We start from the raw sequence: 19,566 nt of genomic DNA on the forward strand, positions 1-19,566 counted from the left end.
AAGTACTGATCATACACATTACCTGTTTTGTGCCAATGAAAAATGTTCTTATATTCAACATTTTAAATTTGATATTTTGAATGCATGCAGTCAAGATGATGACATTTTGCTCACTTAAAGGAAGAGTATATCATCTGTCATTTGTGCATTTTTTTCGTTTGAAGCTACAAAAGTGCTCAAATCTAAAGAAGGGTGCTTAATAACTAACCTGATGAAGTTTTAGCTCAGTGAATGCTGTATAGTCAGAAAACAACATTCTAGGATCTGGATTTCAATTATTAAGTTGCCGAGTCATGTTTTGAATTGCGCCCGAAAACCGCATCTGGGACACGTTTTCATTCAGCCGATTACAGCTACGTTATGTCACGGACTGAACTGACAGCAACTGCGCGCACATGTGTGTTGTGTCAACGCTTGCGTGTACCCATTCACAAATTAAAAATGAACTACAAACGGAAACTTCCAAAAATGCGCCTTTAAACGCATCTTTGGAAAGGACATTTTGTGTTCTCAAAATGACAGCTTGCCAGAAGGAATAATTTCACAGGGAGTTTAGTGCCATTACTATCTTTAAACCAAGTATACTTTTCAACAATAATTTGGTCAGTTACTTTTTGGATAGCTGCAAATGATGGACTCTACCTTTAACCCTAAAGGGGCCTGGGGGGGGGGGAGGGGGAATCTGCCCCCCCTCGACTTTTTCCACGATAGCCTTTCAAAAAATTTTTTTTCGCGACCCGAGCTTTTATGACTTTTTAGCCTCGAGCCTTGCGCATCTTTTGACACCAAAAACATTAAAATCGGACGAGGGGTTGTCGCACAGCGAAAATTTTTCTGGCGCTATGCGCCGTGAAAACTGAATTTTCCCATATACATCGTGTACACACACCAGAATTGCCATTCATACATATGAATAATTAATTAGCCATAATTCCAAAACCCTTTGACCTATAGTCATGAAATTTCTTGGGGATGTTCATGAAGAGTTGCTCTATGCATGTATCGAGTTTCGCAATTTTTCGTCACTCGATGGCCGAGATCTTAGGGGGGGGGGGGGCGAGAGGAGAGGACTGGGCGCATTCAAGACACAGTGGACCTCTAACATCCCACTGCCCCTACGGCCAGTAATGGCTATAGGACACCTTTACCTTTACATGAAAATTCCACCGTAACTCAAAACCAGAAACCTACGTCCATGACACAGTGGACTTCTAACGTCCCACTGCCCCTATGGCCAGTAATCGCTATGGGATACCTTTACCTTTACATGAAATTTCCATCGTAACTCGAAACCCGAGACCTACGTCCACAGTTTGGTGGGCGCTATCCCTTCCTGTGAGGTCAGCTTGGGTTGCAGATTCTCATCTTTCAGGAAGTCTAGCGGTATCCAGGTGATGTAGCCCTGGATGTCTTTCAGCAGCTGCAGGGCCGCCTTGGGGTCTGTCTTGCACAGCGGGGTGACTTTCTTGTACTCGTGGACGGCAGCACTTGAGGTGACTGAGTTGGAGGGCAAACAGCGAAACACCTTCAAAAAAGAGTTTTAAAAAAGAGGCATGGGTATCACTTATTCCATTCTGTAAAGGTGAACTTCTTAGCTAGTGTTTACATGAGCATGCAATTATTTGTTTAGATCGATAAACAATTCCCTTTACAGTTGTGATTATTCAAAAGACCAATTTATTTTTGTGTCACTTGGTTAACATAAATGATACCACTAATAGTTACCTCTTCTTTGGAAAACGTTGGATTTGGACTCTATTATCACCAAGTTTGTTCATGCTGGTGTTTCTCCCACTTCCGTATGAAAGGATCAGGGGTGTGATTGGACAAAAATGAAAAATCCACGAACTTCGGTTGACATGTATACATACATATGTACATGTATTATTGTACATGTACTTGTGCTTAAAAAGTTTATAGTAATCTTACTTTAAACTCCAGTCCCAGGCTTCCAAAACATTTTTGAAATTTTGTGTTGGTGGTGGCTATTTTTCAAAGCACTACTTCTCAGCTCAAACTGATTTCCATCCACAGTGACACTTTATTACCAGTTCTTCCAACCATACTCTTAAATTCCTTGACAAAATCGCGGCAATATTGACACCAATGTGATTGCGAATTGCTAGCTCACGATCGTCACTGCACAATGTATGCACAATACACACACATCCACACGCGATATACAAACAAGAGGTGCAAACCCATTGAAAATTATTTTTATTCTGGTCCTCAAGTACTCCACTGCGCATACTGCATTGATGTCTGTCAGGTTCTTGACCGCACTGCTTATTAGACTTGTGTCACCAGTCCATCCAATATCGTAAATTAGGGCCTTTATTTCGCCAGAAGTTTTCGGGCGATATTATGGAAACAGAAAATGTTGGAAATCCGGAAGCCGCATAAAATTCTGCAGACGTTAGACTAAAAATCCGGAAATCCAGAAAAATCCGGAAAAATCACACCCCTGAAGGATATAGTACGTGGAAGCCTTCATTTTTACCATGACCAATACACCTTACTCACGGAGTGATATAGCCACAGCGGTTTCGGGGCAGGAGGTTGAGTAATGGATTAACCCTCCTGCTGTCTGAACAGTCCTAGACAGTCAAAAAATCAACCCTCTTCCCCTGCCATGCCTTTTACACAGGCTAGTCACCAACAGTCAGATCACATTTCAAGCAAGTACCCTGACTAGTCAAATTCAGTCAACAGACAAAAGCAGACAAGTGGTAGGCAGAGCTGGCTTATCAATCACCTACTGTCAAAGCATCGCTGCATCAAGTTACATAAACAGTCACAGCCAGTCAATCCTGCTTTATGTAGGCTGGGAGCTCTTAACTGTTGAAAACAGTCACTTGATTGATTTTGACCGAAAGGACAACTCGGCGCAGTATGTATGTTTGCATAGGAGGGTTAAATTGCTTTTGAAACTGCTCCAGACCTCAATTGACCTTTCATATAAATTACTGACCTGCTCGTAGATGGCCGTGTTATCGCTAGCCAGCTTCATGACCACGCCTTTGTAGAAGGCATCCGACACAGGATCAGTCACGTCAATCTCCCCGTGGCCCTGCAGCACCCCCAGATGTTCCCTGCAAGAAAAGGGAGACACAAGGACACAATAGGAAACTGGTTTCAATTTCATGCAGCTTTTAGTAGAGAAAGATTGCTTCGCAATTGCACGCGCTAAGCACAAATCAACTTGGAGCCAGTCACATTTTAGTAAACTGTTTTCCCTCAACAAATATTTTATAAGCTTAGCAAATTTTTTTTTAAGCTCTTGGCAACAGAGCTTTTACAAGTCACTCGGGTGTCGGTCGGTCGGTCAGTCCCCCCCCCCAAAAAAAAAATTGACCAAAAACTGTAAGTATCAAATTGTAACTGTCCAAAAAAGCAAACGAAACACATTAAATACTCGACAAAATTGTTTGTAACAATTCGTGACATTGTTTACGAAGTTATTTGAATAGAGGCAAGATAATGTGTGGTAATGTAGTAGTCACGTGGTAAATGCATGCGCCATAAACTTGAGGGGCTAGGGGGCTTCTTTGTTGGTTCCCTAACAGACCTTGGAAAGCACCTGTGCACTATGAATCACCTCGGCTCTGGGCTCGGGCCCTGTGGCACTTTTATGGGTCTCAAGGGAGGCATAGGGGATTGACCAAAAGTATGGTGTTCCATGTGGGCCATTGGCGTTGCATTTTTCGGCGTCGCATTTTTCAGCTCTGACCATAGAGCTGTATTATTATACAGCTCTATGGCTCTGACAAGGGATCATTTTGATCCACCTCATGCAAGACTTCTTCTTGCAACACGGCCAGAGTTTATTGTGCACTCGCACTTGTTAGCTGAGCAGCCCACTGAAAATTGTCCCCTGAAGTTTATTTTCGATCTGAAGTAGCAGTTTGGGGAGTTCAGCCCCTGGATCTATTAGGCCCAAAAAAAAAAGTCTCCGGTTTCTGGTACGGAGCTTGCCCAAAAAGTGGTGCGGCGACGCGGTTTTTTGTTTTTTTACCTGACTTTTTTGCTTCAAATGTCGGCTGATGACTGCAAATGGTGCCCGACTGAACTTAGTGCAAATATATGGGAGTCCAGAGAGGCCACATAAAGCTTATTCTCGATCATAACCCCATCTAAAAACACGTTAAAATTGTGCAGCAGTAGGATTCCAGTCAAACCAGTGAGTTTGGCGGTTTTGAGACATCATCTTTCATTGAAAAAAAAACTTTTTCATTTTGCCGACGCGCATGGCTACGGCGACGCGCGCGCATACCAGAAACCGGAGACTTTTTTTTTTTGGCCTAATGCAAGACTTCTTGCAACATGGCCAGAGTTTATTGTGCACTCGCACTTGTTAGCTGAGCAGCCCACTGAAAATTGTCCCCTGAAGTTTATTTTGGATCTGAAGTACCACTTTGGAGAAATCAGCCCCTGGATCTATTACTCACTTGAACAGCCATTCCCGTAGCCCGAAGGCCAGCTTGCCAGCCATGTACTCCTTCCCGTTCATGCGGCTGGGGATCATCTCCGTGTCCTCCACCAGCACCGCCAGCTCGCTGTCCCGCTTGCCCAGCATGCTGCGCTCGTTGATGTTGGCCGAGCCGCAGATGAAGGAGCGGTCGTCCACGATCATCAGCTTGGAGTGGATGTAGACCAGCTCGGTCACCAGCTCGCCGTTCAGCGTGTCGTGGGTGCGCAGGCCGTAGAAGGTCAGGAACTTGCGTGGGTCTCTGACTAGAATGGAGTCATGATTGGACATATTTAACAAATGGCATTGCAGTCTGGAACAGCCCAGTTTTGTTAAGTCTATATAAGGAGTTGTTTATGGCTACTCGCCAGAGGCACATCCCATAACACAGCCAAAGGGGGGTGGGTCAAAAATCATAAAGTAAAATTGTTGAACAAAATCGTTGGAACTTTATTTGGACTTTTTAACTCAAAGGTATTTATAGATGAGTATAAGTGCTTGGCGGGTATTAAAACCGGCTCAGGGGCCTGGTCGCCGATAAATGTCCCGAGCCCAAAGTTCAGGCCCCAGAGCCAGTTTTCAACGTACTTGTTTAAAACTGGCCAAGCCCATTTTTTATTCCCTTAGTAACAACACAGGGTAAGCCTAGTACAGCTGGTCCAACAGTGTACAAACAAATTTTATACAACACCCAAGTAAGTCCTTGTCATTTGATTGGAGGATTGTACGTGGCATTCATTAATCAAACCATTGCACGGCCTACGTCATAACCATGCATTTGTGGTTCCATTCACCGTGCATTTTCATCCCATCCCCTTTGATCTATAGTCCGAGTATCACCCGTTATCCACGGAGCCCAGACTCCTGTCTCTAACGTCTGATATGTCAAAGCAAGCAGATTTATGCGATCTCGTGCCTCAGCCAATCGGAGTGGACTTTACTAAATCGTGACGTCATTTCATTCCCAAATCAGGACTAAACGTTTGATTGGTCAATTCGAATGCAGTGTTTTGTAATGCAACAACAGCCGGGCGCGTTATCGCGTAACATGATAACAGAGCGCATGATGCAGGGCTTTTTAATACATTGTCTATGACGCGCACCGGAGACCCGATATAGAAAGCGCCCGCTGATTGGTCAAAATCTAGGAAGTCAAGAGGCGGGGTCTTGCCTAATTAATCAGCGAATCTGCTAACATATCATAGACCCATGGCATTTGCCATGGGTCTATTACATAGACTATTTGATCTATTGCATGCCGCAAAATGCTAAAACGCGCAGCGGCCCGGCGCCATACAATCTTTGCGCTAGTTAGACCATATGTTGCATTATAGCAGTACAAAACTTGCTTTTGAAGTGGATGCAGATGCCTTGATGATTTTTTGCATTGTTTTAAGAACTTACAATGTTGATTTTCTGTGAGTTTTGTTTGTTCTTAAAGTTTTATCCTGCAATCGAATGACAAAGATCTACTTGGATGTTATATCAAACAAATAATGAATGTTTTGCATTCGTGCAATGGTGAGAATATTTTAATTTGTTGAAAGATGGAATGTTCCATTCGACTCGGCAGAACGTTCAATCTTTCAACTCATGAAAATATTCACTCCATTGCACTCATAAACATTAATTATTTGTATACTATTCAATAGATTCAGAATGGCTATTCACTAGAAATCTTGTCATGCATCTGGTCTACACAATGGCTGGACTTAGTCTATTCATGTTTTAGGGGGTTATCCTATACAACAGCACTGCCCAGCTCACCAGTGACAGCCAGTTGGTGAGTCTGAATGGTACATAAAAGGGCACTTAGCTGGTCTCTTAAAGGGAATGTACAACATTTGCTTTTGCTGCAATTTTCAGAAATAAATGGATTTGGAGGATTAGTATGTTATAGCAAATATTGTTAAAATGACTTGTTTCACGATTTGGGCTTGTAGATGCTGGAAAAACCAAGAAAACCAATCATGTTCTTGTAGTCTGGTTCCCTGACCCCACTTAAGATGAAACAGAGCAATTTATAAACTTTGGGGAATTGTAAGGTCAGAGAATCAGTCTAGCAGGCTTGAACCCCTTTACAGGTGTGTAATCAATTGCAAAGAAAACGCGGAATAACTAATTATGAAAAATTAGGAGCACTTTTTGAAAAAAGCCAGTTTTCTCCAACGCTGGTCGGCCGACCAGCGTTGGAAAAATCCCATTTTTCTTGAAAATGACAGCACACCAGGAGCCATGATTTTACAGAATGTTTTAGACTGTCATTCCATAACAATCCAGTCAGGTATTTCGTGATAATTCGATCATTTCGTTTTGTGATGTTTGCAAATGTTGTATCTTCCCTTTAAGACCAGCAAAGAAACTTACTTCCGGCTTGCAACATGCGTCCAAGCAGTGACTTGTTCCCACGACAGATGGACTGGTACTCCCAGTGAAGGATGGCGTGAATAGCGCCCCCGCCTGCCTCCCCGACGTCACCTTGGAATGCCGGCAGGAGGGGCAGGAATACGTAGACTCGAAACGTCTCGTTATTTCTGGAAGATATCAGCATCAGTCCCCAGAATTAGTTTGTGTATTTCTTTTCATCGTGACAAGAGTTCCTTTTGGCATAATTTTGATAAGTTGGAATGGTGGACTAGATTGTACGAGACTTACATGCTTAATATAATGTGGGCGACTTGCAGGATGTCTGGTACTAGGCCAAAAAAAATAATAAATATTCGGTCCCTGTCAGACCAAAGTTCCGGAATTGACGCGGCCACGCGGCGTTTTTTTTTTTTTTTCAAGCTTGGATTGTACAGACAAGGTGGGTACTATTTTGCTTTTTTGGTGTCCTCATGTACATTGGTGTCCTCCATAATTTGCCTTGGTGCTTTCGAACATTTGCCTTGGTGCAATTTCCCATTCCTTGGTGCTCTTTGGTAAAAAAAATTGAGGTGCGGAAATAGAGGGCGCTGTTGGAGCTACCGCAGAACATTTTCGACGCAGATCGACGCGCATGATTAAAATCGACGCGCGCGCAGACCAGAGACCGACTTATATTTTTTTTTGGCCTTATAGACCATTTTTTTTTTTTTTTTTACAAAACTGGATGCTGTGGAAGCTGCGATTCCGTACACAACTCCTCTTTTCTGCATTGTATTTAGATCAGTTCAAAAATGGATGGTGTATATGTATTGTTACAGGGGGAAACAAAATTAGAAAGATGCTTAGGTGGCAGTTTTGCTTCACGGACAGGCATAATAACACAAATTACATGGTCAATGCATTAACCCTCCTTTGCAAACATATATTCTGTGCGGCAAAGTTGTCTTTTCAGTCAAAATCAATTAAGTGACTTTTTTAGTTCAGAGCTCCCAGCCAACGTAAAACAGGATTTACTGGCTGTGACTGCTTATGTAACTTGGTACAGCTATGCTTTGACTGTAGGTGATTGATAAGCCAGTAACCACCCTCAATGATTATTTTCTTTCATGCGATACATTTTTTGTACCATTTCAGAAGAGATAATTGCCTATGGTATTTGGTATCAGCCTGCTTTGTCTGTTGACTGAATTTGGTTATTCACAGTGCTTGTTTAAAATATGATCTGACTGTTGGTGACTAGCCTGTGTAAATGGCATGGCAGGGGAAGAGGATTGATTTTTTGACTGTCTTTGACTGTTTAAACAGCAGGAGGGTCAATGACCCCAAAATGACAAGCATAGTTGAGAGACGGTGAAATGAACGAAAAGAGCTAGCCTTCTGGAGATATTTTGCACAATCACTGGCAATCTAGGCCTAATACCTTGGTTCCGCTAACCACAGAATGCTGCAAAACAATTCAGCTAGTAAGACAATCCAGTACTGATTTTGTATGCACATGACCCTTAGCCACACGATGTACACACAGTGTACAAAGCCAAAATTCAGATTTGCACGACTGATGTGAACTTACTCAAATGCTCTCAGAATTCGCTGGAAGAGAGCGTCAGCAATGCCGTTAGTTACCTCATGAGTGTCGTGAATTGTGATGAAGAACTGGTTCTAAAATCACAAAGAGCAAAAGACAAACAATTAGTTCTCCAAAATGTGTAACACAGGTTAAAGGGAAGATACAACATTTGCAAACATCAAAGAATGAAATGATCAAACTATCACGTAATACCTTACTGAATTGTTAGGGAATAACAGTCTCAAGCATCCTTTAAAATCGTGGCTCCTGCTGTGCTGACATTTTCACGAAAAACTGTATTCTTCCAACGCTGGTCAGCCAACTAGCGTTGGAAAAAACTGGCTTTTTTTTCAAAAACTGTTCCTACTCTTTCATATTAAGTTATTCTGACTTTTCTTTGCAATTGGTTACACACCTGTGAAGGGGTGCAAGCCTGCGCTAGAATTATTCTCGACCTTACAATTCTCCAAAGAGTATTTATTGCTCCGTTTCATCTTAAGTGCGGTCAGGGAACCAGACTACAAGAATATGATAGATTTTCTTGGTTTTTCCAGCATCTACAAGCCCAAAACGTGAATTAGGTCAGTTTAACAACATTTTCTATAACATACTAATCCACCAAATCCATTTATTTCTGAAAATTGCAGCAAAAGCAAATAAGTCATTTTCTTTACTTTCAGCAAATTTTTCCTTATTAAATTGATGTGTACATTTCCAGCAGCCGATTTCACAAAACTTTTACCCAATGGCCTAAGTCCGCTTGCAAAATGTATGGTAGCCTCAGAGCTAAAAATTTCTCAACATGCACAACATTTTACGTTTAGCAACTTTTCAGTTATCACAATTTCAGGAAAAACTTGTTGTGCGTAAGTCCGCGACGTAAAAATTGTCTGCAACTTGCGCAACAATTATGGCATAACTTGCGCAATCATTTTTGGCCGCGTAAGTTGTGTTACAGCCACTGAAAATGAACTATTTTACCAGCAAATCGTGATCACCTTGGAGCCTGTTACTGAACAATGTATCAAGGTTCATAATGATACAAGATACTCACAGCTTGTGTGTTTGAAGTAAAAGAACTGCTATTTTACCCATGACAAGAGTTGTTAGAGTTGCAGCACGATTCCGAAGGAAGTCAGTCAAACATATTGTCAAAATGGTGGGCGGAGGTGATTCAATTACTGTTTCACGAACAAACAAAATGATGCACAAACAGCCGTCGTAAATGCTGTTATTATCCTGATCCAAGATGTTTGTACTATTTAAAATTGTGCGCAGCCACACCCAGTTTCGTGAAATCGATTGTATGTTTATTGAGCAGCTGCGCAATAAATTTGTTGCATAAGTCCTAAGTAAAGAAAGGTTTGCGGAAACACCATACATGTGCGAATAATTTGCACATTATTCGCACATGGTGTTTCCTCAAACCTTTCATTATTTAGTATCTCCACCATGCAAAGCCTCAAATCTTACTTGCATAAGTCCTACGCATGGTGTAAGTTATGCACTGTTTCGTAAAATCAGCTGCTCTTGAGTGTCAATGTTTCTACCTGCTTTTAATTAAAATAATCTGGAGGAAAACTGGTCGACCATTTCAATGCGGATTAGAGAGATCACTTGTTACTGGTTTGCAATTTCTACTTGTTAAGTCAATTTCTTTTGGCTTGATTTACCTCAATGTAGATGTAGTGCTTAGCTTCTCCTATCATCTTGATGTAAGCTTTCTGTATGGAATCCTCTGTGTGCTTGATGCCTACGGACCACTTAGAGGCAGAGCGCAACAACTGTAGGATTGGAACCACAAATTACAAATAATAACAGTAAATTTTGTCTCTTTATTGCAATGCTGTTGGCTTTGGCCATGACTAGAGGAAATTTTCCTATGTTTCAAGATAGTTTTGGTGTAATTCAAAAATTGCTTTAATTTTTGACCCATGCTTACAGGCTTAAAGGTAGAGTATATCATTTGTGCTTTTTTTTTTGTAGCAACAAAAGTGCTCAAATTCTAAAGACGGGTGCTTAACAACTAACCCGATGAAGTTTTAGCTCAGTGAATGCTGTATATTCTGAGAAAACAATATTCTAGGATCTCGATTTCAATTCAAAAGTTGCCGAGTGATGTTTTGAATTACGCCCTAAATCTGCATTCGTGGCGCGATCTCACTCAGCTGATTGCAGCTGCACGAAGTCGCGCACTGAACTGACAAATAATACCAACCGTGGGCACGTGTGCGTCGTGTCAACACATGCGCGCAACCATTCACAGTTTCGCCTCATTAAAAACGAACTACTGACGGAAATTTCCACAAATGCGTCTTTAGACGCATCTTTGGAAATGACCTTTTATATTGTTTTCTTCAAAATGACAGCACGCCAGAAAGAATAATTTCACAGGGAGTTTAGTGCCATTACTATCTTTAGCTTTTCAACAATAATTTTGTCAGTTACTTTTTGGATAGTTGCAAATGATGTACTCTACCGTTAAGCACACTCACTGGCCCTTTCTTTTCCTGAATTATTCTAAGTGTCTCATTGACAAATCCAGGCACGTAATCACTGTGCGCTCACAAGGCATCAATGGAGAAACCATTTGTGGATGCTATTGTACAAAGCAACTGCCCCATGATGGATTATCTGAACTGTGGCTAGAACAATGCTTCCACAACTGAAGGGGGCCTTTGTGATACAATTGATTGTACAATATAATATTTTTTTGGCATCTCGATTACTTTTTAAACTGTGAGATGCTATGGGCTCCGTGTACAAGTACCCCATCAACGACCAGAAAAGGAGAGTTGGGGGTGACATTTTCCGATTGGTTCCCGGACTCCCGGTCCATCCACTGCGTATTTCAAATGTATCCAAAGTTGTTGAAGGCGGGGATTAGTCTCGGCGACCATCGCAAGTTGAGTTCGAACGTACTCGCGCGCCAACGACGCCTGATCTCACGCGAAGACACTGTGGCTAATAGCTTTTGTACATTCAGGAAGTGGTGTGTACTTCATGCGCGAACCAGTACAGTGCAGCATGCGCACGCTGTGTGTCCCGTCCACGGAGCTCTCAAAAGCATTAAAAACACGCCCTGTTTTGTTGGCGCACACAGCCCACTGGCGAGGCTTTTGTTCTTCTCGACCCTAACAACTGTAAAACAAATGTCGACAGTTTTAAATGGTAGAATAGTAAAACTAGCCTCCCTGTGTGATTTAGAATACAATACTCGAGCGTTCACCTACTCATTTCGCAGCAGTCAATATTTGTATGTGTACCTGACATTTGCAAGGTTCGGAGTTGGTCTTGTGCTCCTCCTTCACCTCCATGGAAGTCGTGGATTTGGGAAGCAGCAGTGGATAGTGGTTCAGCCTTTCAGCTTTCTCTTTCTGGGTGGTTACGAAAAAGAGAAAAAAAAGATGTAAAAAGAAGAAGACCAAGGGGCAAGCAAGCTGATTACATGTTAATCTCAGAATGATGCAGCCGCAAAAACACAAACCCTTGTTTCTCACGAGTCTTACTTTTACAAAAACAACTTTACAGAGCAAGGAATTCTAATTCTTTGTCACCCCGATTCTCTGAGAATGGCTGTTGGTTTTTCAGCCGCCAGCTGGTCAATGCAGGATAACACATAGCAGGTACACTCATACTTGTTCCGTAACTGTGGGAACTACGCATGAGTTGTCCCATGGTACTATGGGGACAGAAGACGCTATGGGGACCGAAGACGCTGTGGGGACAGCAGAAAGTTCCCATAAGTCGGTCTTAATTTGCCTAACAATTAAAAACCCTCCCCATAACGCGGTGACGGCCCGCCCACACATACTTGTTAGCTGTCCGAAGTTGTGGGGACCCCAAAGCCTGATAACAATAGTTATCTGGGGGATCAAAGATGCTGTGGGGACAGTAGAAAATTTTCCTTGCAATAGAAAACTTTCCCACAATGCTTGTCATCTGAATGTTTACAAACCAATTTAGCAGAGAAATGCACCTTAGTGTTGGTGCACTCATTATAAATAAAAATAAATGAAATTGTAATGCTTATATGGCGCTTTCCATCGTATCAACAATCTCAAAAGTGCTTTACAATTATTCCCCTTCATCAGGCCACAAGACCCATGGCAGCCGATATCAGTGCACATTCGGTCCACTACCCTCACAGGTACCCATTTATACTCCTGGGTGGAGAGGGGCAATTGTAGTTAAGTGTCTTGCCCAAGGGCACAAACACCATGTTCCTGGCCGGGTTCGAACCCACGCACCATCGTACCTGAGTCAAACACCCTAACGTCCCTGTGTGAAATAACAACAGGAATATGGAACCTCCCCCCCCCCCCTTCTCACCCCTAAGATATACCTTGGTGAAGTTCCAGCGTTGGATGAAGTGCCTGGCCACATCAGCGGCTACTTTGCCATACAAGCATGTGCCTATGTCATGCCACGGCATGCGGGGTGTTTTCATGCGATCAACCGAATCTACATGCAGGGAACAAAAATCAACCCAAGATGTAGAGGACATATGGATTAGCCTGGTGCAGAGTGTAAGAGAGACAGTCACAAGTCAATCACATGTCAGTCACAAGTCATCACAAGTTAGTCACAAGTCATAAGAAGTCATCACAAGTCAGTCACAAATCACCAAAAGTCATCACAAGTCATCACAAGTCAATCACAAGTCATCACAAGTCATCACAAGTCAGTCACAAGTCATCACAAGTCATCGCAAGTCAATCACAAGTCATCACAAGTCATCACAAGTCAGTCACAAGTCATCGCAAGTCAGTCACAAGTCACCACAAGTCATCACAAGTCAATCACAAGTCATCACAAGTCATCACAAGTCAGTCACAAGTCACCACAAGTCATCACAAGTAAATCACAAGTCAGTCACAAGTCAGTCGCAAGTCAGTCACAAGTCAGTCACAAGTCAGTCACAAGTCAGTCACAAGTCAGTCACAAGTCATCACAAGTCATCACAAGTCATCACAAGTCAGTCACAAGTCAGTCACAAGTCAATCACAAGTCATCACAAGTCATCACAAGTTAGTCACAAGTCAGTTACAAGTCATCACAAGTCATCACAAGTCATCACAAGTCACCCAGTCTCAAGTTATGTCATAAGCTATTACACCCAGCTATAACATAGACATTCCCTTGTCATTGTTCATGGTCATCCCCTGTTACTTGGGCCCCCCAAAAATAGTTCTCCTTCAGATTACATGGCATTTGAAAATAGGGTAGGTAGGTAGGGAAATTATTATTTTTTTTTTTGGCAAATGTTTGTGTGTACGATCATATGGAGGTGTCTGCGTGTAGTCAAGGGTAAAAGGTAGTAATTGATGGTTTTCGGGGTTTTTTCCTCATTTTCCCCCTAAAAACATTAAGGTAGGGGCTGTCAAAAAAGGGTAGGTAGGGAAACCGGAAGCAGAGCTATTTTTTTTTGTCTTTTGACCTGACTTATGATTTTGACTTGTGAATGCATTTGTGACTGTCTCGTTTACAACTCTGGTGTGGGAGAAAGAAAACTGGTGCAATAGTGCACATAAAATCACCAACCCCTAAAATGGTTAAATTGGCCCCAAAAATATATTTTACAGTTTTGGAAGCCAGGAGCTTAATTTCCCAAGTACGAATCAATATAGCAAACCCTCCCCCCCTAACCCAAACGTAAAAAATAACCACTTCCAAACCACATTATTAATTCCAAGAGAAAAAGGATTTATCTCACATGGGATAACTAGGATTATGATTAGGATTAGTTCAACCAAAAGAGATTTTGGATTATCAGATTAAGATTAATCCACACAGGAAATGTATCAAATAATCCATACCTAATGCCAGGTAAAATTTTATTCAGTCATTCAGGGGTGTGAGTGACCACTGATAAAAAAGCTGAACTTTGGAAATCTCCTATACTTTTGTACACCGCAAGTGAGGGAAAAAAAGCTGAAATCCAAAACAAAAGAAGCTGAAATCAGCTTTAAAGCTGAGATTTCACACCCCTCGTCATTAAGGAAGGCGATGATGGTAAAATAAATTAAAAAGTTAATCCAGCAGATTCAGATTCATCCACACCATCCCACAACCAAGAAATCAAAATTGATCCCTACCCAACAGGGATAAGAAAAGATGCCTCATCAAAGGATTCAAAGTGGTCCACACTAAACCAAAGTGATCTACAGTAATCCACACTAATCCACACAGAATCAGACTTAATCCATACCCAGGGGGATAACCAAGATTAGAACTAATCTGAACCTTGTAGGGACTCCTGCGGGGCCAGCACATCCTGGGCGATGAAGTTGCAGTAATCCTTGCCGATCCAGAGTTTCGGCGTGCCGAATACTCCCAGCTTGTCCATATTCTCGTCCACCCTGGTCTGCTGGACCTCTTCCTGGCGCAGCCGCTTGATGGGGTTCTTGAAGTAGACGGTGGCGCTCTTCAGCCTGGGCCGACGGAAGTAGCCTCCTTCGTCTTCTATGTCGGGAGTCGTTGGGGAGCGGGGGGACTGAGGAGGTGGCTGTGATGGCAAAAAATAAATCCATCAATAAAAACAAACAAACAAAGAAAGTCAGTAAGCGTCTGATGAGTTGGAGGGGAACCCATCACTTCAAACATTTTGTGCAGAATGCTGCCTGTCCAAAGTTGGAACTGATGTGATATGAAAAAATGAGCATTAATAATTGAGCAGTGTTGCAAAAAAAGTCATCACAAGTCATCACAAACCATCACAAGTCGACTAGACCCACGTGACAAGCTATTCAAATGAGCTGTCACAAAGGCATTCACTTGTCCTCGTTCACACATTGATATTTTTAAACCTGACTTGTGACTGACTTGATTATAACTCTGAAGTATGACGACTTGGGTGCGATATCAGATCAAGCATGGTTTTGTCGACTGTGTTCAGGGAATGCACTTTAGCAAGCGTATCCTATTAAGCCTAGATGTGCGTAGTGACTGGATGAAAGTATGATGCCAAACTCTTCTTAAAAAAATATGCGGAATACATTGAAGTTTCTTTCCCGCACGAAAAATTATTTCAATCATAAAGCCCGGTTCATACTTCATGCGAAAGCGAAAGCGAACGCGAATATGTGACGCCATGGCAAGTATTCGCGCTGCGAATTCGCAAAAGTTGAACACATTTCAACTCGGGCGAATTTCGCAGCGAATGTTTCATGACGTCAAATTCGCTTCGCATTCGCATGAAGTATGAACCGGGCTTTACAAGGCAAAGTGTTATTATCTTGTCAAGTGAATTTGGTGGCAAAATTCAATTCCAAAATAAATCTTTCAATCATAGAACATTCTGTGAAATGGCCCTAATACTCCACCTTTTCCATATACCGGTATGTATAATGTCACCGTTTACGGTAATTTTTTAAACACCGTTTCAAGACTCTCCTAGGAAAAGATGAATGACATTGAAGAAGCGTATGTATTTGAACAAGTTTATGGCACTAGCCAATGGTATGAAAGTTTTGGCCATATCTTTTACATTTACATATGTAGGTATGAACTGCAGATGAAACAAGCCATTTGAACAACATACATGTACCACTACACAACACACTTGTTGACAAAGTGGCTTAAGAGTCAAAGTTTCTGTATGAAACGTTATTCGGTAAAATCAATTTGTGAACCATATCATGTAACATTTTTACCTCGTCTACCTCGTATAGTAACAAGCTTTTCTGATAAATACCTGGACCAGCGCATACACAGTTATTTTCTAATGTGTAGACGTCGTAAAATACAAGATGTGCCTTTTTGAATATTCAGGTCTAAGTATGTACACAATCATTGGGCCATTCAAGTCTTAGTGTGTTAACATTAACTGGGCCTTTTTTTCCCAATATTGTGATTCCATTGGACTTAAAGGTTTGCATGGTGGATATGAACAAAAAATGGAAAGTTTGCGGTAACACCATGTGAATTTATCCAGAATCTCCTGTCTTAACGGTCCACTGAACTAATCACCCGGTGCTGAATCCAAACCTCCACTACTTAAACAACTATGTCAGCAAGAGTCTGGCAGTCTCCTGATGACAAACAGAGCACACTGTTCGAAACGTCAAGTTAAAACAACGGGTTCTTTTCAGAACCACACAACTCAAAAGAGATATCATTTAATACATGGTGTTACTGCAAACTTTCCATTCATTGTGATTTCACACACGGAGGGAATCGGCAAATGATTTAGTATTAAAAAAATCCACATCCAGCTGAGAAAATTTAAGTTTAATTTAAGCCCCTGTCACACATCCAAGACCAAAGACCAAGACCAAAAATACCTTGAAACTCGTACCAAATACAGAGGAAATGTTGCGCCAAATTCAAATTTCGTCTTCTAAGCTCCAGTCTGCGCACCACACTCAGAATGTGCTGCCATGTCGTCCTGAATACGACGACTCCGAAACGACCTCGAACTGAATATTACCACTTCACTACAACTTTGCTAATTTTGCTAATTTTGTTCACGACTGAGTTGACTATCTCGGTACGACATAACCGACAGAGTACTGACACAATCGATTGAGTACCAACATAAAAGACCGAGAACCGATACCGAAATGACGAGTGACGTTGTATTCAGAATTTCACGTCACTGCCGTTCTCGTATATTGCGATTTCGTGACGACTTCGTTACGACACAACCATTTCACAGACAGACTTTGATCTGTTTTGGAATTTTTTGCTGACCATCACAATATGTTTCAACTGTTGAAACTAATCGTGGCTCCACTGCGGACCATGCACGACTGTAGGATGCCGAAACAGCACTCAAGAAGTCGTTCCGATTAAAAGTTCAGATGTCCTTCCGAGTTTCACAATGTCGTCGAGTCTTGCGTCTCAGCACTGTCTAATCGTGATCAGGAGGCTACATTGTGACAGTGTGACAGGCGCCTTATGACGTTGTACTAAATAACACTCTCTTTGATCAACAGCAAACCATGGTTTCATTTTCAATTCTGAAGCGAAGGGAATATAGCATGGAATTATGTAAGGGCAGATGGCTTGGATGAACGAGCATTTCAGATGGCTGTTTTTGAATTGGAGGTCAAGGTGCTTTAACCTTTAACCTTTGACCTACTTCACCATCCTCATCATCATCACCATCGTGGTCCACTTGATTAGTTTTGATATGAACTTTGGGCTCGGGGGCCGGGTCGATATGAACTTTGGGCTCGGGGGCCGGGTCTGGTTCTAGGCTAGGAGGTTTCATAAACAAGTCCATCTGAAAATAAAATATATTATTTCAAACGCTACTGTTAAAGGGAATATACATTTGCTTTTGCTGTAATTTTCAGAAATGGATGGATTTGGGGGTTAGTATTTTATAGCAAACTTTGTTACACTGACTTGTTTGACGTTAGTGTTCGTGTATGCTGGAAAAACCAAGAAAAACAATTATGTTCCTAAAAGAATCATTTTCAAGCCAACTTCTGATATACAGCTAAACGCAACAGATACTGATTCGAAAGAGTGATTTTAACAGTATCTGTACAATATTTCTTGCTGAAACCTATATGTTTAAATATTCCGGGGTGTGCACTGGAGCGTAAATTGTACAACAACAGGCCGTGCACAGTGGCCAATTCAAGATCAACACACAGTCCACCTCCACAGACTTCACAGACTTTTTGTGTGTGTACAAAAGGCACCAGTGGTTAGCGTGTCAAGGCTATCTTGACGTCTTAACCCGTCAGCTGTGCCTGTGTATAAAAACAGCCAGTGCGTGTTATCACGCCTCCGACGCGAACTGGTTAAAATCTTAAAATTTGAAGACATTTCGACTCGTAACGGCTTTCATTTTAAGCTTAATTCATCTTTCCCTCCCGATTTCAAATGGCAAGAAATTGACCAATCACCTGCTGCCGCTGCAGCGACGCATTCCTATTGGCCACCAGAGCTGAGCCCACATCGGTCAGGCGATGTTTGAAGTCATCCCAGCGGCCGTAGCAGATGTCCAGGCCGCCCACGAAGGCCACTTTCTGGTCCACCGCCACCAGCTTCTCGTGGTGGGCCCACAGGATGACTTGGCCGGGGTTGTGGTCTGGATGCCGCATCACCTAGAATTTGGATAAAAAGAAAAAGAATTACAGTAAAGTATGGTCAAGCTTTCTCAGTACCTCATGTGGTAACCAGTACCTTATAAGATTTTGGGCTTTGCATGGTGGAGTATCAGTATCGTTTCGTTTGCGGTAACACCATGTGGTAATATACAAATACAGCATGGTTTGAGGGGAAGTAGTTGGAATTACTGGTCCCGAGGTGTAGGTCAGCTTGACTACCTCCCGACGCGAAGTGGAGGGAGGTAGTCAAGCTGACCTACACCGAGGGACAAATAATTCCAACTGCGTTCCAGAAATAAACCATGCTGTATTTGTTTTACTACAGCTCATAAATATTTAGTAGCCTCACTGCCTTTTTAGTGGCCTCACTGCCTTGTCGATAACGGCCTTCGTAGATTTTGCATCTTTTTCTGTACAACTTCTACAAGATATTCAAGTTCTTTGTCAGTCAATGAAATAGTCTTGTGCCAACACTCTTTAATTTGTCTTTACTACAGTAGTTAGTACAAACACTACAACAACAGACTGGTTCCGTAAAGATTTCATGCCACAGACTACATGTTCTACGAGGCGGGTTCCAGCGGGAATTTTTGGTACTACCAGAAAGAACTACAGCACGGCAGCGAGCTGGATAGTCACCGGGATGACGTCACCTAGGCACGTATCATTTTTACTTCCCGGACGCGCGGCGAAATCGGCCAATGACGCACTCCAATTTGATCATGAATATCTATGAGGTGTAGTAATAACTACTGTCGCTCAGTAGATATTTAGTTCTGATAAGAACTTGTCCTGTTTATTATCAACTTTCGCCAAGTAGTTTTAGTTCTGATAAGAACAGTCCTGCTTTCAGTTCTAAAAGAACTTGTCTTTGGTCTCAACGTTTCAACTAGCCTGCTCTAGTCATCGTCAGGAGACTGAGGAGAGTCAGAGATGCTATCCAAGATTTTGCGAGAATTTTTTTTCTTCAAAATGGCGATGGGCTTCAGGACTACTTTTAGGGGGATCATCTTGGTATGGCATCTTCTTCTAAAAGTCATTGGTTAACCCCTCCAAATTTGAAAAGAAAATGATGAAATAAGCTTTTATTTGATGGG

At 42.1% G+C, this 19,566-nt stretch overlaps 1 protein-coding gene across 1 annotated transcript in view; it reads right to left on the reverse strand.

Annotated features, from left to right (window-relative positions):
- Nucleotides 1–1,039: 1,039 nt before the first annotated feature.
- Nucleotides 1,040–19,566, reverse strand: part of LOC119722722 (phospholipase D1-like) — a 49,364-nt gene continuing 30,837 nt past the window's right edge. Inside the window, exons 12-21 of the mRNA XM_038192991.1 lie at nt 18,266–18,466; nt 14,649–14,910; nt 12,748–12,866; nt 11,669–11,779; nt 10,076–10,186; nt 8,406–8,494; nt 6,836–7,002; nt 4,449–4,734; nt 2,972–3,092; nt 1,040–1,525 (exon numbers count right to left, since the gene is read on the reverse strand). Of these exons, the coding sequence (XP_038048919.1) occupies nt 1,301–1,525; nt 2,972–3,092; nt 4,449–4,734; nt 6,836–7,002; nt 8,406–8,494; nt 10,076–10,186; nt 11,669–11,779; nt 12,748–12,866; nt 14,649–14,910; nt 18,266–18,466 (1,692 nt within the window). The 3' untranslated portion in view covers nt 1,040–1,300. The remainder of the gene's footprint in view (nt 1,526–2,971; nt 3,093–4,448; nt 4,735–6,835; nt 7,003–8,405; nt 8,495–10,075; nt 10,187–11,668; nt 11,780–12,747; nt 12,867–14,648; nt 14,911–18,265; nt 18,467–19,566) is intronic.

Source organism: Patiria miniata, unplaced genomic scaffold (genome assembly GCF_015706575.1).
Source record: "Patiria miniata isolate m_02_andy unplaced genomic scaffold, ASM1570657v1 HiC_scaffold_16, whole genome shotgun sequence".
Classification (NCBI taxonomy): Eukaryota; Metazoa; Echinodermata; class Asteroidea; order Valvatida; family Asterinidae; genus Patiria; species Patiria miniata.